Source organism: Trachurus trachurus, assembly GCF_905171665.1.
Source record: "Trachurus trachurus genome assembly, chromosome: 21".
NCBI lineage: Eukaryota > Metazoa > Chordata > Actinopteri > Carangiformes > Carangidae > Trachurus > Trachurus trachurus.
Genome location: NC_139899.1, coordinates 137,318 through 161,621, shown reverse-complemented (window position 1 = coordinate 161,621; position 24,304 = coordinate 137,318). Strand labels below are relative to the sequence as shown.

General features: G+C 40.9%; 2 protein-coding genes across 18 annotated transcripts in view; one reads left to right on the top strand and one right to left on the bottom strand.

Moving 5' to 3' along the window:
• Positions 1-9,201, bottom strand: part of col18a1a (collagen type XVIII alpha 1 chain a) — an 83,459-nt gene extending 74,258 nt beyond the window's left edge. The window contains exon 1 of the mRNA XM_083997178.1: positions 9,143-9,201. The gene's annotated coding sequence lies outside the window, so the exon portion shown is untranslated. The remainder of the gene's footprint in view (positions 1-9,142) is intronic.
• Positions 9,202-14,836: 5,635 nt separating this feature from the next.
• Positions 14,837-24,304, top strand: part of obsl1b (obscurin like cytoskeletal adaptor 1b) — a 35,966-nt gene continuing 26,498 nt past the window's right edge. For 8 of the 17 annotated variants that reach the window (XM_083996218.1, XM_083996220.1, XM_083996212.1 and 5 more), the window contains exons 1-11: positions 14,837-15,162; positions 16,617-17,735; positions 19,060-19,329; positions 20,161-20,421; positions 20,528-20,839; positions 20,932-21,198; positions 21,359-21,634; positions 21,808-22,083; positions 22,343-22,618; positions 23,528-23,800; positions 23,980-24,255. In XM_083996218.1, coding sequence (XP_083852344.1) covers positions 16,721-17,735; positions 19,060-19,329; positions 20,161-20,421; positions 20,528-20,839; positions 20,932-21,198; positions 21,359-21,634; positions 21,808-22,083; positions 22,343-22,618; positions 23,528-23,800; positions 23,980-24,255 — 3,502 coding nt within the window. In that variant the 5' untranslated portion in view covers positions 14,837-15,162; positions 16,617-16,720. The remainder of the gene's footprint in view (positions 15,163-16,616; positions 17,736-19,059; positions 19,330-20,160; positions 20,422-20,527; positions 20,840-20,931; positions 21,199-21,358; positions 21,635-21,807; positions 22,084-22,342; positions 22,619-23,527; positions 23,801-23,979; positions 24,256-24,304) is intronic. The other 9 variants (XM_083996213.1, XM_083996225.1, XM_083996221.1 and 6 more) reach the window with 5 other exon arrangements.

Here is a 24,304-nt window from a genome sequence, read left to right as displayed (position 1 = left end):
ACAATCCACGTGATGGGGCTTTGGTGAGCTGCTGCCCCAACCTGATATGAAACAAATGAACTTAGTGAACCAGCTGAAAAATATTCTGACTCCACAATCACAGAGTATGGCCTATAAAGTCTATCTAAGGGAGAAAAGTCGTACCTGAGACTATATCAGGTCTCTTGTCAAAACTAAACTTATTCTTCCACTTCCGCAAACAACTGAAAACATTTAGTTTCTAAGTATAGTATGGAAACACAAATGGCAGATAAAGTCCAGGAATGTCTTCTCAAATACAGCTTCCTCCTCTGATCTGATGTATAAATGAATGATACAAACACAAAGAAATATATAGTCATAGACTGGAAAATGCAGCTGAAACACCTTCTGCATAGACACGTGGCTACTTAAGAGACAAAACAACAGTATGCGCCCCAATGATAGAAGAAATCAGTCCCCTACAGCTTAGGGCAGCCTGGACAGACACGGACATCTTTAATCATTTTGCAGTCTCTTGCACTCGTACCTCTTCTTCTGACTGACTTTAATGTGGGCAGACACATTCAGTGCAGGAGACCCAAGGTTAAAAAGACTTTACACAGCCAAGTCTATTAACGGGTCCAAATAATAAGGTTATAAAGTGGAGTTGTGAAACCCCAGGGTTCTGCTGAACATGGCAGTAACTGTATTTGAAGAGGACGTCTAAGCCAGTGGAGTGGCCAATGAGGAAGGGAGACTGGCTGCAGACTTTTCCAGCTCGTTTCCCTGACTGTTAATGCCACTGTCTCAGTAGATGAACAGCCCTGCAAATCTTTCACTGGACCTCTAAATATTTAACGTCCCCATGGTTGGGCCTATGTTCCTCCTTTCTAAACCTTTCAATGGATGGCACTGTGCCACCTGGCCCATAACAACCACTGACTGAATAGAGGGCACCCTTTATTGTCTGCATGCTCATGATTCACACAACAATTAGCAGCTTCCAAGTTATGAGCAACCGAAGCGTTCGCTTTGTAAAGATCCAAGCTCAGCACATGATACAGCAAGAGCCTAAGGCCCAATCCCATTTCTCTTTTTTACCCCTACCCCTTCCCCTACCCCTTGCCCCTCGCCCCTTGAAACGGAGCTACAAGGGGTAGGGGTAGAAAGTCAACCCCTCCGAATTGGGACACCCCTTCAACAATCACATACGTCATCACGTAGTCTCACTGGCTTTTACGTAAGCTGATGCGGCGAGCTTTTGCAAATAGCCGTGTACCATATAACTTAATAAAATAAGATAAAACGTAATGCAGGCTGATCAGTTCATTGTAAAACATTTATTTGCTGATGTAAATGTGGTGATTTATGTACACAGAGCCCAGAGGCAGCGCTGCCTGCTCCTCTGTCTGATACACACATGAAGCTTCACTTTTCATCCAAATAAACTAATGTTACTGACACAATTGTCAGATTTCATCAATGAGACCAACATTTAAATGCTGAAAAGAATTTAACATGCCGGTGGTAAACCTCTAAAAACCCGCGGATAAGTTAATTAACGACCGCCTTCTCTCCCGGCGGGACCGGGACGAGGACGTAATTTGGCCGGCGGAGCAGCGCTGCAGACCGGCTGCTGCCTCTGTGAGGAGCCGCTCCTCCTGGAGCTTCATTTCTCCGAAAAATCGTCGGAGCAAACTTCTAACCCGCCGTCATTTGGGTAAACTAACCGCACATTTGGGACCTAAACAGTTACTTTCTCGCAAGAAAAAATATTAAAACTTGATAATAACCGCGCTACAGTGAGAAATAAAACAGCTTTTCGTTTTACAGCCACCGCTGCCGGCTGCCGCAAGATGCATTCTGGGAAACTTTTCATACCCCTCCGTTTGGAGTGTGCCTCTGAAAAATCTCCGTTTGGAGGGCTATGTAGCCCTACCACTTCCCCCTACCCCTCTGTCCTGACGGGGATTGGGACACCCCTACCCCTACACGTGAACGCGCAAAACGGAGGGGTAGGGGTAAGTGGTAGGGCCAAGGGGTGAAATGGGATTGGGCCTAAGTCTTCTGTCTCACTACAATATCAAGGAATAGTTTGACTCTGACTGCCAGTGATCTTTGTGATAGGTGTCCTTATTCAAAAAGTCAGAACCTACATACAGTATATGTTTTGGGATTGTGTAACTGTAAAAACTCTTTGGGTCCACGTCGCTCAAACACTGTCAGATCTGTTGGATAAACATCTCCCATTTTGCCCGGCCCTTTGGCTTTTTGGTTACAACCCAAATGTTATACAGAAACCAATCATTCTTGCTGCCTCAACGGCTGCAAAAAAAGACTATTCTAAAAAGTTGGTTTGAACCAAGTATTGTAATGAATAAAGTCTGGGTTGTATTGTTTTACGATATTTGTCTGTTGGAAAACTCTACAGCCAAAGGTAATGGTGCAAAACTTGAGACATTATCTATTTGGTCTCATGCTATTGCCTATTCTAATATATGTTTTATTTAAATTATTGTTTGGAGGTGTATATTTGTTCAGAATTATGGTTTTCTTTTTGTTGGCATTTGTTTGGGTGACCTTTACTTAATCGCATATACTTTGTTGGTCAATGACAAATGGATATAGCCTAGCTGAATATTCATTTTTTTGTTTAGGGTGGAGTGTTTTTTTGCTTGTTTGTTTTTTTGTGTAATTTTATTTTTTTTAACGCATTTATTTATTTTTGTTTTTTGTTTGTCCATTATTTCTTTTCTTTCTTTCAAGGCAAAATAAAAAAGGAATAGTTTGAAGGAGATGATGGGATGTCTCTACTAAGATCCTCTTCACAATAGTTTGGTGTTGTGAGGCACTTAAGTTCTGATGCAGTAAAAACACTGGGAGATGCAATAGGCAACAACAGGAACCCCTGTTCCTTTCTTCACCTCTTTCTCTACATTTTTTTATTTTACTACCAACATTACATCCAATAGAGAGTGCACCTGGAAGGTTCAGCTCTCAGTAACTGACAGGTACAGTGAAGACAGTCCATGTCATCAAATCCCTTACCTCGCCCAAAGTCCTACTTCCCGCAAGACCATACGAGAGCAGAGGACTGAGGTACAGGACTCAGCAAATCCCTCTTTTGTCACAGGAGCTCAAGGCTTGATGGTAATCTCCCCATCCCATGGGATTCTCCTCAGTTCACACCCCCATGGTGTGAGATTTGTTAGGGGGTAAAAAAAAAAAAAAAAAGAGAGAAGTGCCTACAGACATGGCAGCTCTTGAAGGACGGGTGAATGAGTGGAATTCAAGGATGCCTTGAAAAGCAGCCTGCACATCATGAGAGTCAATCGAAAGATAAGAAGACATGAGAGCAAAAAGAGGAATATAACGGCAAGTGAGGTTTGGAAACGCACAATGACATTCCCGAGAGGGGCCTCATGAAATGCTGAATGGTCTATTCATTCATTTAAAAAAAACCCGCATTGGGTGGTAGCTGGGGCTTGTATTAACAGTGTTCACATCTGACACTTCAAATATGCTTATTCTCTCAGGTATGAATCTGAAAGGTACCAACAATAATGTCAGGGGATCGCATCACAACTAGAGACACGGAGCAGTCTGCTCGGTCTTTGTCACTCCGAACCAGACCTGGTGCATGGAGATTGAAAAAGCTGATGGTATAGATTTCTAAGGACAAGAGAATGTAAATGGGTGGAGGTGGAGGTGGAGCTGGAGGTGGAGGTTGGGGGGTGGGGGTCTCTAGTTTCATGCTTCCCTGTGTTCAGCAGGCTGTTGGTAAGGACAAGTGAACACTCCCTAAAGCTGGAGACTGGGACAAAGTGCCAGGTAGATGGATCCGGTTTCCTTTGCTTACAGCCGAATACGGCTTTGTGGTGGAAAAATCTGCACCTGGTGGCCATGGAAACTGGTGCTCACCCAGGCGACAGCCCACGGTGCTGACAAACTGACCACAAAGAGTAACAGTAGAATGTTATGGTTTCTAAAGAGGCGAAACAACTTTCACCAGACGAGTCTGGGTGGTCAACATAGACTTTTTGTTGTTGTTGTTGTCATTCTTTTTTGGTTAATTACAGCACATACAATGCAACTGTTATATGTTCAGCTGTCACAGATTTGATCATGAGGTCTGGTGCATGAAGAAGTTCAGTACCTTACTTTTGTAAAGTCAATGGAAGCAGAATCTGCACATGAAGCTCTCAGCACAACTCTCTGATGTATTATGATGTCACAGAGTGCATCTGCATGTATAAAGCATTGAGCATTTACTTTATCCAAGTGTTGAGAATTGATATTTTTGACATAAATACTGTACAATTTAAAATGTGCATTTCTAGATGGATGAGGCATGCTGGTAATGCATAAGCATGTCAATCCTCCTCAATGCTTAGATCTTTAAAGAAAAACCTGCATATACTGCAGAGTCCTGTTATTTGCAGAGTAAGGCTTCACACCTTCAACTAACTCTTACCTGGATTGTCGGCTGGGAAAGACAAGCAAATAAGTGAGGGTTTGACCGCAAACAGGAAAGAGGTGCTGAGAGGTAAGAGGGCACTCAGTGTGCCATTAGTGCTGGAGATAGTTGGGTGTACAGAGCAAGTGGCCCTACAAATACTCTTCTCTTGGAACATAAGCAGTAATTACGATGTCCCTCTGTATTTTGCTCCTGTCAACCCGCCATTTTGACATCAGGGACATCATGAGAGAACAGCCGAGCGCACCTGAAACACTGAGTGGTGGGAGCACATAAAAATACGGATAACAGCTGTCAGCAACATTCAAAAGGATGCTCTGTCCGGAAAAGATGATGGGGATCGCAGATACAAAACATACACAGAGTAAAGCTCTTATCTGTCAGACATGGACATACTGACAAACCTACCTCAATAATCAATACCAGGTTTCTATGTCATGTCACTCTACTGACATGTGGTCATTTTTGCTCAAACAGCTTTCATCCTATTCATACTGTCCATCTGTCAAAGTGAAGATAAAGCATGTTAAGTTATGATAAGTCTGCCATTGAGCCATTAATGCTTTTCTTCAGTTTATTCAGGTGTCTGCCAGATAGAGGTTGTTCTAGGACTCCGGCCAAATCCACCTCCTCCCTTCTGCACCACATAATGAAACAACCACAACCTGAGTAAGTGTGGGATCAAAGGGATGTAGCCCTTTGTCTAGGTGACATTTATATACACAGGCAGCAGGTAACTGGTTTAGGTTCTGTCACAGGTCATAGAGGTCATTGTTACATAAACGTGTGTCTGGGATGTGTCTAAAACTATTTTCTGTATGCGTGTGTGTAGAAGCGTTTTCTTCAAAATAAACTTTAAAAGCATGATTATGAAATGGTTTAAATGTCACTGAGGTTTAAAATAGAGCTGCAGCGATTAATCAATTAAACAAACAATATTATATCTATCTAATTCTTAAATAACTCATCAACTATTTTGATAATATAATTGGTTTGGATAGTTGTTTTTAAGAAAAAAAAGTCCAAATTCTCTGATTTCAGCTTCTTAAATGTAATATTTTGAGTTTCTTTGTTCCTTTATGACAATAAACTGAATATGGACAAAACAAGAGATTTAAGGACATCATCTTGTAGTTTGGGAAACACTGATTGATAATTTTCAACATTTTTTAGCATTAAATCGACCAAACAACAAATGGATTAATCGTTTAAATAATCAACACATTAATCAATATAAACATAAAATAATCGTTAGTTGCAGCCCTAGTTTAAAAATACAAAATATTCACCCGGCAAAGAGAAAGTGTAAAAAAAAAATATTTAAAACAAAGCACCAGTCACACTGACTATCAGGTTTCTCATGTACATGCACTCTAATTCAAACAGCGTGTCTGGTGACACAGAGGTAATTCTCAAACTGGGCCATATTTTCAGACGTCCAGGACAGATATACAACCCTTCAGATACACTGCGAGCTCCAGATGGGCTGAATTAAGTCATCAAAGCAGGATGTGACCACCACGGTTTTCTTATAAAAACACATCTACATTAACGTAAACGACACCAAGTGTAGATTTCCTTTTCAGCCTCTTTAGCAAGTGTGTTTCTCATATAAATCCACTTTGCAGCCCAGGTCTGAATCCCTTTGCTTGAAAGAACTTTCTGAGAACTGTTGTGACTGTCTTCACGAGGCGATATGCTACCTTGAATGTTTCCAAAGTGTCTTCTAAAAGCATGTTTAGACCTTTACTGAAGTATCTGAAACTTCCGACTGATTTTATCAGCAGTTAACTTCCATCTGACTTGTGTTTTAGTGATTGACAGCAGCTGCAGTGGCACGTGTATCTGCATGAATGCATCAAGGGGCAGTTCCTTGTGTAAAATCCAGAAAAAGAGAAGCCAGAGAGGGATATCCAGACATCCACTTGACATTTTGACCCCCACCCACGACCCCACACTAACATGAGATTGCACTGAAAGTCGCACAAACAAGGCTCCACAGTCAAAAGATATAAACCATGTTCCTTCAGGGGTTTAATGGCCTTTCTTGATGGTGGCTGAACTTTCAAACTTTGATATGGGAACCTCCAAAGATGTCCATCATGAAAAAATAGGTTTACATACTAGGAAATCCAGGGATTACCCATCACAAGGTTCACTGAGTCAACAGAATCTCTGCACAGTCGCTCCATTTATTTCATTTAAGAGTTACAATGATCCTAACAGAGGCACCGGTCCAATGGCTGTTCACCACAGAGAAACAGACTTTTATTGTTGAAGCGGTGGACTTTCACAGATTAGTGTACATTAAGTCTGGAGTTAATGACAAATGTGTTTTTTTAGGGGATCAGCATTCCTTCATGTCCTCCACTCACAACCTGGGTTTCTAATTTTGCAAATGACACAATGTGAAGATGTCCTATGTACCTATGTGCTGTAGACAGATGTCATTGCACATTGTATAATGAGTAATAAAATACGCTTTATAAGAATTATGTGTGTGCAAAGTTTGTTATGTAAATCCACCTGATGGATTGTCCATATCTTCTACCAAAATATGTATTTTTTTGGCTCTATGTATTATGGCTAAAGTTTAACACAAAAATTCACTTAACTAAAAAGGCAATTAATACTTTGGCACTACTTTATATAAAACTTAACAACTGATTACTTTTGAAAACCACAGTGTGATCACAAAACTTAAAACCAGATCTACAATTTAAAGAACAAGAAGCCAGGGGAGGGGGGGGGGGGTAAATATTTTAAAGTGACAGTAAAAAGCATAGTTTGTCAAGGACTGATAAAGAGCCAAACTAATTCTTGCAGCAACATGCAACTGCGTAAAAAAAAAAAAAAGCAAGAAAGTTCAGATTTTTCAGGACACATCTGTATGGAAGCAGATGTTTTCCTGCAAATTCTGCAGTGATACAGTGTCTGACATGTCAACAGATGTTTGTAAAAGGGCGATCTACTCCAGACTATTCCATCACAGATAACTACAACACGAGCATTATCGAAACTTGGACAAACTCACAGGAGCCATTTCAGTCAAAAAAGTGACTGACAATCTTTATTTAAAAAAAAGAGAAAAGAAATCCATAATAAATATAGTCTATGTATATATTTTTTGTGCAGGCGGGGTAATCAATACCTTGCACTGTGTGAGCCTATTCCATTTACCACTTTGGTTTTCCTGTTCCTCTGGCCAACATGTCCCTGTTCTGAAAAGGAGAAAACCTCAAACCAGCTGTGATTTTTTAATGTGGCATCTAATTCAGCCACTAAATGGCACGGTGGGGTGTCCCCTTACAGCCGTTCCCCTCCCCCAACCTCGTCCTGCTCCCTTCAGGCAAAAACCATGCTGGGTGCATGTCAAAGATCACACGACAATAGGGATTCCTGACCCAGCCAGGGACTGGGAATGAATCAGACCTAATTCAACCATGTCGCAGGCGACCAAAGGCAAGCGGTCTTGAGACAGAGTGGCAGGCCTTTTCAGCCCGGACACACACAGACAGGACAGCATTCCTGTGGAAATGTCATGTCGTTTAAGAGCAACTTCCAAATATTTTTACCCCTTCAGGCAATATTTGATCAAACTTGTTTTAATACTGGGATGTGATGTGTTAGTTACAAAAGACAAGACAATAAGTCCATCAAAGCTCCCAAAATGCTGCATCATCTCTCTGTTGGTGATCATGGATGATCAAATATTAATTGACATCCTCTCAGTTTCCTCTCCCTATCGTCTGACAGCTACACAGTTCCTCAAATGTACGTTTACTAAATTAAATGTCGGTGAGGTTCAGAGATAAATTATTCAGCAAGAGAAGAGAGTTCTTTCATTGAGCGGCTCCTATGGGCTTTCAAAATTGTGTAACAAAGAAATGCTTCTTTGTTTTTGCCTCTTGTTCAGAACAAAAATCACTGACACTGTAACATCTGGAAGGATACCAGTTAGCAGCTGGACTTGAGTCATTCAGGTTAACAGGTCAGTACTCAGGAGGGAGAGGAAGCCTGTTTCAAAGGTGAGGTGCAGCCATGTTTCTGAACACTGCAGACTTTGAACTTTTAGAAAAAAAGCTGCAGACAGTCTCAAAACCACTTTGTCCCTCTGGGAATTGACACACCGCCATGCTCTGTCACTGAATCATAACCATGTGTCATTGCAGCTTTTAGCAGCCATGCTACTTGCTCAGTTAAGTGGCACATAAAAGCTTGTGAAAGAGTCTTAAGGAGGAAAGAACAAGAAGTGAACCTAAGCCAAAGAAAAGACCGGTGAGCAGACATCATCCTCAAAGCTCAGCAGGAATTAACCATCAGATGTGAAGCTGCAACATTCTGCACTCGAGATTTTTCAAAAGATATTGCGCTCTAACTTCTATTGTATAAAAAAACAATCTGAACCCCTTATTCATGTATTTAGTAATACAAAAAAATCAAACTGGTCAGCTGCTACCATGACTCCTCTGTTCCCATAGACTGGTGCCAAACTGGGCAGCAGGGCCCCAGAAAGCAAATCGACCCACTGAGTTCTAACAGTGAACAATCCATCACCGACTGTTAGCAATGCAGCACCAAGTTGCACTGTCACACACTGTAGCCCAGCTGAAGACCGTTATGCACGTTACAAATGTGACTGCAGTTAAGTGGACTATGCTATAAAGTCCCATCACGGTCATGACTCAGTGTGTTCGCCCTTACCTGGCCACTGCGCTGCCGCTCGGCTGACGAGAATAAGGACGCAGCAGACAAGGCGCTCCAGCCACGAAGAACACCTGCAGAGGTAGCAGCAACAAGTCACACTCACAACCTCATCGCTTCAGTAACAGCTACAGAAAAAAAAAAAGTTTCAACAAAATTGAAGAAGAACAAAAAAAAGTACCTCATCTTCATTTCTTCTTTCCCTGCTGTGGAACGGTAAACCTACATGGACTGGACGGTGGTAAGGGGCTGGAGAAATGTGCACAGCTCTCTTGGTCCAGCACCGCTGCTGCTGCTGAACAGCTGATGGAGACGCAGCGCTCTGCTCTGCTCAGAGGGAGAGAGGTGACCTGCACCGGCTCACAGCGGCGACTTCCGCCAGGTCCTAAAGGCAACATGTTCAACAGCGTTTCAACCTCGAAGCACTTTTTTTTTTTTTTTTTTTTTTTTTTTTAACTTTCTTGGACACGTGTCATGAGGGGTGCTGCAGATCCGGTGTCAGGATGGGGGGGGGGGGGTCAACCAACAGTGCACATCACTGCTTACTTAACTGTTATATTAGTAAATCATAATGTTTAGGGTACAGCCAGCATGTAATGTCTACTCACGTTCTTATCTTTCACCTCCCTCCAACTCACCCAGATCCACAATTCTTCTCACCATCTTCCTTTTCTCCCAGTGTATGGGACTACTTTATGCATGATTAATTGATATGGATGAATATCAAAATATAAAGCCCTAACCAAGTTGTGTAAACCAACTGATGATGTTTTTACAATGCCAGTTATGCTGCTAAACGGTTCTAAAAAATATGTTAAGGTATTTTTATTGGGGGGGACCATTAATGTTTTTCAGATGGGTGCGAGGGGTGGGGGGGGATCTGCACCTATGCGTGTCATGCAAATATTATCATCAGTAAAAAAATATATATATAATTAAATATTTACGTTTGTAAGTTTTTCTTTTGTTTGCTATTTCCCCTTGTCCTCGTGATGGAAATATTTGGTGTCTCCTCTGACAAGCCTGACGAGCCCTACGCCTCCCTGCTGACTTCACCTGGAGTGAATGTGAATGGATGAGATACTGCAGCTTCCACTATGTAAACCTGAGATTTCCACCGGAAAATCTTCTGTCACTCATGCTTAGTGTTCACTGTCACTGCTTTCTTTCTCCAGGAGTGGGCTCACAAGATTGGACTTGGCAACATAATGACCACATGCAGTCACACTGAAGGCTTGTTTACTTTGGTTTAAGAGAAAGACACTGGTGAAGAAACTTTTTTCTGTTCTTATTTTTATTTTATTTCTTTAATAAATATAATCTTATCCATCAACGGTAACTGAGTCAGCTCAGCTCATCTTGATCATTTTAACATTAATTGTTGTGGTTCACATTTTTTAATCCCAAACCCCAAAGCTTAATCTTGAAAGTTTGAAATCATTAAAACACGTTTAATTAACAAAATAATAATGTGCATCAAGTGATGAAGACACAAAACAAACTTTTAACTTAACAAACTTTTTCCACTTAGGCTACTTGACTTTCACTCTGAGATATTGAAATAACAATGAAATCATGTTAAAATTGTAATCATTCATGCTATTGGCACCGAAAAGGAAGGCAGTGAACTGATCTGTGGCATGTTGCACTTACACACGTTGGCCACCAGAGGATGAAGTTGCTTTTCTTTTCAAGACCTGAAGGGGTAAGGCTGGACTTCCTGATGCACTGCTGTTGACCTACAGTACACACAGTCACTGTGTTTGACGACACATTGACATTTTTATCATGGTACACTGCTTTTGTTAAATTTTCCTCTTTCTGTTTCTGTCTCTGTGTAGGAGTCTTCTTCATCTTTGTAGGACTTGGATGTAAAAACTCCATAATTTTATTGTTACACTTCAGACAAATGATCACATGTTTGTTTCCTGAATGTGGAACCAGTCTGAGAAGCTATCTCCTCTGACACAAACAAGACAGAAGACTAAAATAATTTATTAGTGCATATTGTATGCATTAGAGTTTTATAAAATGTTTAAAACCTGAACTTATCCGTTCAGTTCGATGCCCTCCTCAGTACTACGGCCATCTCTGAGCACATTTGTTATCACAGGACAAGGCACTGGGTTCAGTCCTGTGGTGCTATACGTACAACACTCTGCTGTATTAGTCGGTGTATCTGCAGGCCTGCGGGCTACTGTCTGAACACGTCCACAGCTCTGTGAATGTCTGCTTTACTCACATTCCAGTGTCAGGGAAAAGAAAGGCAAAATTGTCTGTTAAATGCTGTGTTGCAGTGTAACCTTAGAGAGAGCAGGGTCACAGTCCTCGCACAAAGAGGAAGACTAACAGGGCATCCTTCACTCATATCACTGAAGAGGCAAAGTGTGACAGTATAACGGTCATGCTCACCATTTTCTCCTGTTTTTTACTTAAATTATATTTTTTTCCTATTTAAAAATGCTTTCTCATTCAATTTTATCACTACAGGAACTTTTGTAAAACTTCAGAGAATGATAACAAACGTCAGTGTGTGGGTATAAAGGGTAAAAAGGCCACTTCCACCTGACCACAATGATACACAGTCCGCAGGACATAGCTTCAAGAGAGACATAAAGAAAACATGTAGTCTTGATTTTAACTTCAAAAGGGGTTTGAAGTATACGTGTGCGTGTGCAGTTTCCCTTAAAGGGTTAAGCACTGAGAGGTTACTAAGATTTATGGTTGCTTTTAGCCCTCCAAGCTTTTATTTTGACTTTGAAATAGATGCCTGGTAATGCTACTTATTTGGCAGGAGGCCCACTACATCATTTTTACAATTTTATGAGCACAGCGGGGTAGGAATATCCCTAAACTCTTGAGTTGTCCAGGAACACACAGCACAGACATAAAGTAATGCTGCTCTGTTCACAGCAGCATTTCAATACTGCTAACCTCTCACAGTGCACAACACATACATATACCTGATCATATGTCAGGTTTGCAGTTCTCAGTAATCAATGCATAAACACTCTGACTCAGCTATTGTTCACAAAAGGTCACAACCTGCATTAGATTCTACTGATAGATAGTTCTGAGTGGGCCAAATTTAACAGTGCTTTCTAGGCAGTCTAGTGTTGTCTGTTCTCTGATGAACCAGTGTTTGTAAGCAGGTGGTTGTTCTGTCGATCCTGTCAGCGCTGGTTGGATTTAAAAACTTCACACCCTTTTCTAGTCTAGTGATTTACTGAGCTTGTGATGTTTGTTGGCGGATTGACCCTGGTTTGTTTTTCCATAATTTCACTCCAGCTCACAACTGTTCTAATTAAAATGACTGAGCATTTTAGGAAAAAACAAATGCATTAAGACAGAAAGCATTTTCCAGATACATGATAAAAACATAAATGCTTTCTGTTTTTCTTTTATAGAAAAGTATTGACCTCTTCAGAAATATGACCTTAGAGCCAGATCAACAAATATCAATGTAGCAATGTATATAAGTAGCTTAAGACAAACCATACGTATGTATTTAAAAACTCTTTTCTTTCGTTCTGATACAACATTTCTCCATTCATGAAAAATGAATTTCAGATAACCTAACAACCCTTTAAGTTGGTACTCAGTTGGAGGCACAAAACGTTTCATAACCAGCAACAGGGATCTGAGTTATATCAGATTACTTCCAACAGCTGAAATCGGGGAGGAAGGACTGTGGGGCTTTGGAGCCACTAAACAGCTGAAGAGACACTGCAGCCCACGCTGAGGCCCAGGCTCACAATCACACAACAGCACCACACACTTCCACGTGCTGTCCAGGCCTTATTTCTACAAGGCACACAATGAAATACTGCCTACTTAAAAATAAGGTGAAATGTCATTGTCAACTGGTGATACTGATTTGAGTACAGTAGTATCAAACCAGGTTTGGTACTGTAAAAACAAAACAAACAAAAAATCAGTCAAAAATCTTGCAGTATTTGATTTTGTTAAACTGTGCTGGATTACATACAAGCAGGGCCAATCTATGTTTATGGATTTTCCCTGTATTTATTTATTTATTTAATTTATTTATCAGTTTCTGTCTTCATATGCAAACTGACTGGTAAAATGGCCAAGTCCTTCTCATTTGCTGCCATTAAGGAGAGACCCTAAACAAGATGTTCTCCATATTGTGCTACATCTGTATAAAAGTGGGAGTGGTTGTGTATGATACCAAGGCACATGAATTAGTGTGCATGTAGCTTTTGGTGAAGAGTGCATTAATTTTCATTTGTAGGTTGCTGTTCAACAGAAATACAGACAACACTCAGGTCTCTGCCTGGGCTGTGTGTTCAGCCATGTGATGTACCAATAGTTACTGTCCTTCTTGTTTTTTGGTTTTAAAATGGTCCAAATTGTTGCAGCGGAGCCAGAGATAAAATCTTTTTCATTCTACACATTCCTCTTCCTTAGGAAACCCTGGTGCCTACATTACCCATCATGCAAATCAACCATCAACAGCTAGTAGCAGCACCAGCAGCTAATGCTGGCTCCAACTACCAGCCTCAAAGTGAGATGAAAACCAGACTGGCGCTCAAATACGTAGATTTTCCTTTTCATTTCATTCATCAAACCTGTTGACTTCAGCCTTTCAAACTTCCTCCTCCATATCAACAAAACCCACACACAACTTTTCCTCACATGCTGTTTGAAGTAGTGCTCCCACTCATAAAGAGACTTTGATCTGTCAAATTCCTCCAAAGACTTAAATATAAATAAAGTGCTGGGTTGTCACTAGTCAGATAGTAGCCAAGATGCTAGCAAAGAGCGATAGCAAAATTAGCCTAACTGTAGCCCCATTTACATGACACAGCAGACCCAGCTTTGGGGAAAACCCCATGTCATGGGCCACAGCAGAGGCAACACTCCCAAAGCTCACAAGCAGACTCAACACAACTCTGGCTTCTTATTCCAAATTCTTGCACCAGAGACAGAGATAGAACAGATTAATTTACTATTTGTTAAAAAAAGGTTTTGGATGCTGGATTCGGATGGACCAGATAGATTTTGGCACCTGGTGTGACACCCTCTTCTCACACAGCGTAGGGAGCCTCAGCATAAGGAAGGCTGCATTCACCCTTCACAGCTAAGGAATAGTGAAGGGGGTAACCCCCTGGAACCTACCCAACTCTCTCTGATATGCTGACGTAGTAAAATGTCAAGTCAAGGAGATGGCCCAATTTAGGCTTTCTCTGAATAAGACCTAACCATACTCTATCTTTGAAGTACTAAAAATGTTTTGCTGTATCTGCAAATCAATATTAAGCAATTTTAACATCATATTTACTATATTGGCAAAAAAAAAGGCTTTAGCACATACAGTACTCTCGCTTGCAGAGATTCAGGTTTTGTAGTAACATTAGCTGAGGTTGTACTATATTAGATATGAGATGTTAGGTTGAATCTACATCAGAATATTGTATTTATTTAGACCCCCATTGTATATACACCCAGTGTGTAACTTGTGAATGAGAAACATTTGAAATTCATATTATCTGAGACAGAAGTCTTGCCCCTCTCCTCAGATTTTTTTATTGCAAAGCCTCAAGTAAGCTAAGCAGTTCCCCCACACTGGCCACCTGAACTATCTTTAGCCCCTGCTGGCAAGTGAATGGAAGTGTCTGACTTATCTTCACTGCTGTCATCGAGGCAGCCAGTATTTTTAGGGGACAGCAGCAGCTGCAAAAGCATTTAATGGTATTCCACGAACAATGACACTTGGGGTGTCTACGGCCTGAACGACACAGAGATTGGGGGACCACTCCGAAGTCGTTGAACGGGAAGCCGGTGTGGATACTGAAGTTCTTCTTTCTCTCCCTTCTACTGGACAGACATGTTGGAGTGGAACTTGGGTTGCTTGAGGAGAGCATGTGTCTGAATCTGAAGTCAACTTGGGACATTACTCAGCCTCCAGGAGACGGGTGGCACTGCTTCTCAACTCGACGAGAGAGATTGCAAGTACGGAATGTATGTTGACGGTCGTTCCTGGCGACTGAAGCGAGGTAGGTCATATGAGGGGTACACAGCACCGCTTCACAAGGGGCAAAGGTCATTCCAATTAAATCAGACAAGTAAACACAGGGGTTAATCTCCTCTCTTTAAACCTCCACAGGGAATACTGAAGACTTTCAACGCAATGTCCAAACTATGTTAATAAAACATCTCATCATGCAAAAGAGTTTTTATGCAACTTTGAACGTTTAGGAAACACGCACTATATGTAATGTTTTAAAATATTTTACCAAACCGTTTCCCATTAACATTCAGTTAAATTTTAATGTAAAAGCTGCTATTTAAAACTAACTCTCTTATAACATGAACAAATTATGTTTCATGTGAAATGTTTAGTAAAATAATTAGAATTCAGGCTTTATTTCTATTTTAGATATCCATCTCACATATCTCACATATCAAAAAAGGATTGATTTCTATTTTAGATGTCAATCTCACATAAGGCCTGACAGCACTAATGAAATAGCCACTAAAATCCAACCAGAAACTGTATTCCTACTTATTATTCACAGTATATTGCTATTAAATGTTCCAATAATGACAATCCTTCAAACAAAATTATCTTTTGATAGTGTGGACAATTCGGACACTTTTAAAACATTAGTTTTTAGCATAGTCAACATTTACTTGATTCAAGCAGATTAAGTTGATTAATATATTGTGTTAAGTTCAACAGCTCACTAAGGAGAACTTTTAAGTGAAAGTGAAAAGATGAAATTGCACAAATGGTCACAGGAGAGTATAATTTCAAAGGGAGAGAGGGAATAACAAACACTAGCATTTAGCGCAAACAAAATTTCTACTCTAAGTGTAACCGATGTATTAATGGATATAAAAGAAAAACAATTTTAAGAGTGACATTTAAAATGAGGAATTCCCTGTCAGAGCTGCCAACAAAGGGTGTGATAGGGGCTCTGCATATTTTGACTGCAAGGTCTCTTGGGTGGGCAGACTATGATTTCAGCCGGTGTTTGTGTGAGCACGCGGGTTTCAGAGCTGTCTTTGTGATACCTGACACACACACACACACTCACACACACACACACGTACACACACAATCCCTCGCAGGTCTTTATTTAGGGCTTGCTATATTAAGCACTTTCCCACTGAAATACAGCACCAGCTGTACTGGCTATGTGTTGTGGCTGCTGTTGCAATAGGACTAGGCTGTTCTCTCTCTGTTAGCCCATGTTTTTCTCTCATGCAGACAGATCTAATTCAGTTCATCAGACCATCCATTTGTGATGAAACATGTGCATGTTAAAGGGATTGAAACTGAGCGTATGAAAGATAGAAGTTTTATTTTCCATTCAAAATATATTTCATATAGGGTTGAATGATGCGTCTAGCAGATGGATATTTTGATAAATTAGTTTCACTATATGTCTTATCTCAAACACAAGCTGTTTGATGTGGAAGTAATGTCTGTCATTTCTCTTTTCAGAACAGTGCATTGCAGAAGTTGGACCATCTTAGCCACATACATAACTGCTACTTGTTGATCTCCTGGACTGCTTAAGGTGAAGTCAAAGACACAAAGACGCAGAAATGGATGTGTTTGGTGGTGCACCACGATTCTTGGCCTATCCAAGACCTGTGGTGGTGCAGAGCGGGACTGATGCAGTCCTTAAGTGTCAAATCGGTGGCGACCCAAGGCCTGCAGTTATTTGGGAGCGAAACAACGAAAAGATTGACCCGCATGGACGATACAGGGTCTTTGAGGATGGAAATGTTTACAATCTTATCATTTCAGCTGTGACCACAGAAGATAGTGGCCAGTACATATGCAAAGCAAAGAACAGTATTGGGGAAACATATGCAGCAGCCACCCTGAGGGTGGAAGGTGAGGCACAAGAGATGGAACTACGAGAGGAAAATAAGCCACGATTCCTCATCAAGCCACTCTCAACTCGCGCAGGACGTGGGGAAGATGCCGTCTTCTCTTGTAAGCTCTGGGGTAACCCACGACCAGAGGTTGTCTGGGAAAAGGATGGCAGGAAACTCAACGAAATATTTGAAAGTACACATTTCAGTGTGGGCTACCAGGATGGTGGATGGTTCCAGCTCAAGATCTTTAAGACTCGCGCACCAGATGGTGGTGTTTATACATGTAAAGCAAGAAATGAATGTGGAGAAGCATTGGCAGGGGCTGTTTTGCTTGTTGATGCAGGGCCAGGACATGAGGATGATGGAAATCGTAATGGCTACACAAATGGCCACTGGAAAACCCACCAAGGAAAACAGAGGAGTGGTAGGCAAGTGTCAAACCGACTCAAAGACGACACCATGACTAAGTCAACTAAAGTAAAAATGTTTGCGGTGACAGAGGGCAAACATGCCAAATTCCGCTGCTTTGTGACTGGTAAACCCAAACCAGAGATAATTTGGAGGAAAGACGGCAGGCTGATATTGTCTGGAAGGCGTTATTTGTTATATGAGGACAGAGAAGGATACTTCACACTTAAAGTTCTCTACTGTAAGCAAAAGGATAATGGAGTTTATGTTTGTGCTGCATCAAACACTGCAGGGCAAACCCTAAGTGCTGTACACCTCTCCGTGAAGGGTAAGTCAAGACCCCATTTACTGGCTTTCAAGTTTTTATTTTTTGTTACAGTAAAGAAAATGTATATGATTTTATGAGCGCGTATCAACACAGGTGTAGCCTGAGAATGTGTTTTCAATCCAGGTCCAGGGTGTTCTTGGATCAGATTTCTATCCATTTGATATTACGATGATGTCAGTGAGATGTCTCCAAAAAGGTTCTCTGAGATCATTTATTGGGATAAGTCCAGAGAGCCGTGGCAAAATGAAAAGTTTTAGTTTGGAGAAGTTGTATTGTGGTATAATGCCATCTAAGATAAAACTGGATAAAATATTGCTCAACTGATCTGTAACCTTATATAGAAAGCTTATGAGTTTTTAACTACAACACAAAGTAAAAACCCTTACTATTACATTTTGTTCTATTCTTATATTTGTTAAAAGACATTGCTTTAGAGAACTAACTTAGTCAAGTAAATGTCACATATAGTGTATCATCAGTTAAATTCATAAATGGTCAGCAGGCTTGTAAGCTGCAAATATACTTAGTAATCAAAGTCTTTCACTTCAGCTGCATTAAATGCAATCCGATCCTGGGTCCACTGGAGGATTAATGAAATGTATTAATGATCTGAAATTTGACCTGATCTTGAGGAGGACTTTAACAGCACTGAGATGTCTGCAAAGTCACTTAGCCTGTGAAATGTCTAGGGAGAAGTCCATGTGATCGAAATCTTTGGGAAGGGGATCATATTTCTCACATGGCCCAGAGAAGTCCAAACTCATGGCACCAACATCAAGTATTGTACTGTATCAGTCAGAGATAGGGAAAGTAAGACTGAGTTAGAGTTAATGGTAAGTGGTGGCTGTAGGATAGATTGGAGTTGATTTAAACTGAAGACAGTGAATGAATTTAATCAGCTGAGTGTTTCATTATATTTGTTAAAACAATAAGATAAGTAAATAACAAACTACGCACACCAAATACTAAATATAGTCCAAATTCTTTTGTTTACAACTGTCTGGTGCTGTCTGATGGTGTCAGTTACAAACAGTTTATTTCCTATCTAACACCCTGATGTGTTAATGACTCCCCCATTCCTCAACTAAATAAGCCACTTGTCTCATGATTTTGACCATCTTGTTTGCTTCATTGGAATTTGCTGCCAAATACATTTCAATTTACAGTGTTTACTAGAAGGACATAGATGCAATTTATACTGATGAAATGTTACTAAAGTCAACTTATGCGAGTAAATATGAATATCTCTCAAGTTTGTTTCTTAGTACATTCGGATAAGTTATATTGACTTAATCAGACTGGTGCTCTTTTTCCTTGGTCCCAGAGCCACCTGTGCGGTTCAAGCAGCCTCTGATAGATCTGGAAGTATGGGAACGAGATTTGGCTATTCTTGAGTGTGAAGTTCCAGAAGACTCTGTTCCCATCACATGGTATCTGGAGGATAGACGACTGCAGCCAGGGGCCAAATATGGAATGGAGGAGTGGGGAACAAAAAGACGACTAACTATCCGTGACATCGGAGTTGACGATGATGGGATTTATCTCTGCGAAATGCCTGATGGGGGGAGGAGCATTGCGGAGGTAGCCGTAAAAGGTAAATCTGGATCAAATAACAACTACTTTATTTGAAATGCACAATACAATGAAAGAAGATTATTTTTTATTTTTTATTTAGCCTTTATTTAACCAGGTAAAAAGACCTGTTGAGATTGAGATCTCATTTTGAAGGGCGACCTGGCCAAGAGGGCAGCAATTATTATGTGACACAATAATCACAGCTTGAGTTTTTGAAAAATAACATCACTTAGTTAAAGGTGATAGCTACAAGTTTAATTCCTCCTGGCCAGTAGGTGTAGAACTCACACTGCCTGCTCTCGCTCCAACCTTCCATTTTACTGGTTGCCAGTTACAGCAGTAGCTAAAGTTCTAATGCTGTTGCCACAGAGATCATTCCATGCCGACGTTGCCAATGTAACCAGATGTAAATATTTATATATATTTCGGACCCGCCAAAATGTATCAAACAATTATTTTATACTTTTTTTTTTAATTCAGTAAAATTAATACTTTTATTCTGCACCCCTCTAGACATTCTGTGGATGCATTATTTAAAAAAAAAAGAATCCTTTTGATGAAAAAGTTGTAGCTATAACCTTTAAATTTGACTTGACTTCCTCTAGACCAAAATCTGTAAATATGGTAACCTTTGACCTTAGTGAAGACAAAGTACAGGTGTGAACCACATTCTTACTGAGCAATATCACTAACTTTCTCTCCATAGGAGCAAGGGAGAAAAAGGTAAACCCTTGTAGATGAAAATTGTTATGACTTCAGTTAAGTTAGGTGAATCTGACCACTCTTGACACTTTGTGTTGCATTGGTTTATGTATGCTAAGGAAACACTCACTGAAGTGTCTTCTTGCAGGTACAATTTTACGGAAGCTTCCAAGAAAAGTGGATGTCTTGGAAGGTGAAAACGCTGCCTTCTGTGTTGAAGTGGAAAAAGAGGAGATGGACATCCACTGGTATAAAGATGGCATAGAACTGCGGGAAACCCACCAGACCATTCTTAAGTCCTTTGGTCGAACTCACATTCTGGTTTTTGTCAACACAATGCCCCAAGATTCTGGCCTTGTGACTTTCCTTGTTGGCAGATCCAAGACTTCCTCTCAGCTAAGAGTGAAAGGTAGGGGTTATAATCGATTGATTATCTGCTTTTGGAATCGATCAGCGTGGCTCATTTATTCCATGTGATAAATTGATGCTTATGAATGATGGACTTCTAATTTCAGCGGCCAGACATTGTCCTCCCAGCTGTCCGGTGGGTGTGCAGATCAACACAGAACGTGCCAATGCTGCTCTTCTGTCATGGGTTCCTGCTCAGGACTCTCGAAAGAACCCTCCGTCTGGGTACGTGCTTGAACGCCAGGAAGTGGGCACTGGCTCACAGGAGTGGCTCCAGTGCCTGACCACTGACTCTGCAACGTCTGTGGAGATCCTTGGTGACAGTGTACCATGTGAGGCAGATTACCGGTTTCGCATCTGCAGCGTAAACAAATATGGAAAGAGCAACAATGTTGAGTTCCCCAGGGCCGTTCACTTGGGTAAGTACAGTTATACTGAAACAACTGTGCTCATCAATGTGGTTGAAGACACATTTCTCTAAATAGTTTTTTTTGTGTGTTTTTATGTATAGTTCCAGTGGCCAGAATACAAGCTCCCTTACAGGATGCTTTGGTGCCAGAGGGACAAGATGCTATCTTCTCCATTGAGCTCTCGGCCTCAGTTATTGGCACTTGGTTCTTAAACGGTACGCAGCTCCAGGAGGAGGATCGTTTTTCCATGCGTCGCTCACGAACACACCAATCTCTTCGCATACGGGGGGTACGCGATACAGATAATGGAGCTGAGATTACATTTATTGCCTATGGCATCCGGGATTCTGCAGCACTGTACATCCAAGGTATGCAAGTGTCACTGTTAGTTTCGTTGAGTATGTGGTATATCCTCTTGTGTGTTTTTTTGGCACCAACAATATAAGATGACTCTAATGTCCTGTATCCATCATTTCATTAATCTTCAACACCAGACTCTGAAAATTATTATCATTTCAATTTTTGCAGCTCCTCTTGTCAAGTTTTCATCAATGTCAGAAATGGATCGAAACAAATTTGTAGAAGTTGGTAACCCCATCGTGCTCTACTGCGAGTTATCAGATCCTGCAGCTCCAGTGCACTGGTACAAGAATGGGGTGGAATTACAAACAATGGAGGGTCTTCATATCCAATCTGAGGGCACCATGAGAAGAATCGTCATCCAATCATCAGAGTTCTCACATTCGGGGGTGTATTGCTGTGATGCCATTGATGATGTCATCAGGTTCAATGTGGAAGTCGAGGGTGAGTGGAGGGAGTTTCTTATTGGTGTCTTTTTACAGAAACTAACCATCTTTATCATCATGTTGAGCAGTTCTTTTTTTATTTAACAAACGCATTTAGTCCTCTTTTAAAGTCTGCCATATTGAACCATATAATCTTTACAACTATCCATTAAAATATCCAAATATCCCTAGCCCCACCCGTGAGGTTTTCAGCACTGCCAGACGGTGAGAGGAACAAAACCATCCAAATAGGCTGCCCCATTGTTTTACAATGTGAGCTCTCAGATCCCTCTGCCCAGGTTCACTGGTACAAAGATGGCTCCAAGCTCCATCATGAAAATGGAGTAGATATTCAAACTGACGACTTGGCAAGAAAACTGATTGTGCATTCAGCAGAATATTTCCACTCTGGGTTATACTGCTGCAAGACAAAGGGTGACACCATCACATTCAATGTGGACATCAAAGGTGATTTGTTTTATCTTAAGCAATGTGACACATTAACAAGCTCTTTCTTAGCAAAGCAACTAACTCTTATGACACCCTTGAATTCTTGAATTATATTGCCTTTCCTCTTAACTCTTATTAAAAGTGCAGCTAAGCTGTCACCTTGTTTACATTGCTTTACAGCATGTTAGTAGTTTAGTTGTCAGTAAATAGATTATTATGAATAAGAGCTGGCATGAGGTTGATCTGAGGTTGACATAAGATCTAAACATATCTATAGCTCCACCTGTGAAGTTCTCAGCAATTCCTGAGGACATGAGGACCAAGTCGATCGAAGCAGGCTGCCCTATTGTACTCCAGTGTGTTGTGTCGGATCCTGAGGCCCACGTTTGCTGGTACAAGGATGAAATGCACCTCATTTCAAACACTGCAATAGAAATCCACTCAGAGGGCAACACAAGGACGTTAGTTGTTCAGTCTGCAGAGCTGTGCCACTCTGGTGTGTACAGATGCACCACACAAGATGATACCGTGGAGTTTCAAGTGGAGATCAAAGGTGACTTTACAATTTTTATCTTGTGCGTTTATATTGTAACCCCACCTCCTCTTTCTAGATGCCACTAATAATCCCCGCTTCTACTCTAAATTGTTTGAAAGACTGTTTCATGCACATAAGCTTAAAGAACTGTTAACACACCAGGTGATTACTATTTATGGTCATTTGTTTTGTGACTGCTGTGGCTCTCCCTGAATTGAAAGTCTCCAAAGCCCTTTCATCTTCTGCTCAGCAGTTACATTTTTGCAAGGTATCCATTTCCACAGTCTTGATTTTATTTAGCTGTCCTGAATTCCCAATGCTAGCTATACCAGTGACGTACTCTACTATCTTTGACGTTGAGAGAACCAAGTCACTTGAAGCAGGCAAAGCTTTGGAGCTGGAATGTGAGGTTGCAGACTCCAGTGTGCCTGTCTGCTGGTATAAAGATGGTGTAAGGCTCTTCCCGCAGAGTGGGTGGGATATACAGAGTAATGGCACTTTGAGGAGACTCATTATCCCATCTGCTGAGCTCTTGCACTCAGGGCTATACAGCTGTGAAACCTCTGATGACACTATCCACTTCACTGTGGACATTAAAGGTGATTTTTTTCAATCAAAATTTTGAATCTTAAAGCAAACCCTAGAGCTTCCTGGAGACTACATGCAACTAACATTTTACAATATGCATATTTGTCTGTCTGTGTTTAAGTAGTGGTCTGTGTGAAGTTATAATGGTTTTTGTTTGGTAAAATTAATCTCTACTGACAAAATGATAATATCTAATTAATCTTTGAAAATTTGCATTTTTTTGGTCTGAGATATAACGGATTAGTTCCCATGCTTGGGAAAGCTGAACCTATAACCCCTTTCTAGAGTCTTGATATGCACTGTTAAGTCCACAATTATAATATGAATCATCATCTTTAGCTCCAACGTTGCCGGTGTCGCCCTCACCAGACGTTGTGGAGATGCAGTCACTTGAGGCAACCTGCTGCAATGAACCAACATGTGAAACCTCAGACCCTGCTGTCCATGTGTCATGGCAGAGGGATAAAGAACATGACTCTAATAGGGAGCCTGATTATGAAATGGAAGGCATCAAGAAGACCCTTGTTATTGAACCAACTCATCCTTCAAACTCTGGAGCATACTATTGTGCAACAGCAGATGACGTTGCCCAATTGATAGTAAAAAATCCAGGTGATTTTTTTTTGTACATGTGTTTTTGTATGTTAGTTATGACTAACTCTTCATGTAGCTTTTAGCCTGTCCTCTTCTTGTTGTTACAATACATAGCTGATGTGTGTGTCAGTATTCTTTTTCTAAAATCTATCTAGAATAATGTATACTGAAATTATCCCCCCAATGATTGTCTGTAGTGCCATCTCCGACATATCTGCTCGGTCCTGATGTTGAGAAGACAGAGTCTGCAGAAGAGCACTGCCAAATTGTTCAGCAATTTGAGATTTCAGATCCAATTGCCAAAGCCTGTTGGTACAAAGACGGAACCCAGATCTACCCAAAAATGGAAGTTGACTGTCAGTCACAGAGCAGCAGCCAAGTCTTGAACCTCCCATCACATGACTTGTCTGGTGATGAGAGGTTAATTGGCTGTGAAACATGTGATGATTCACAGTCAAATGTGGACTTAAAAGGTGGTGTTCCACAATGTACCTGCATAATAAGAATCAAGAATTTAGTTAC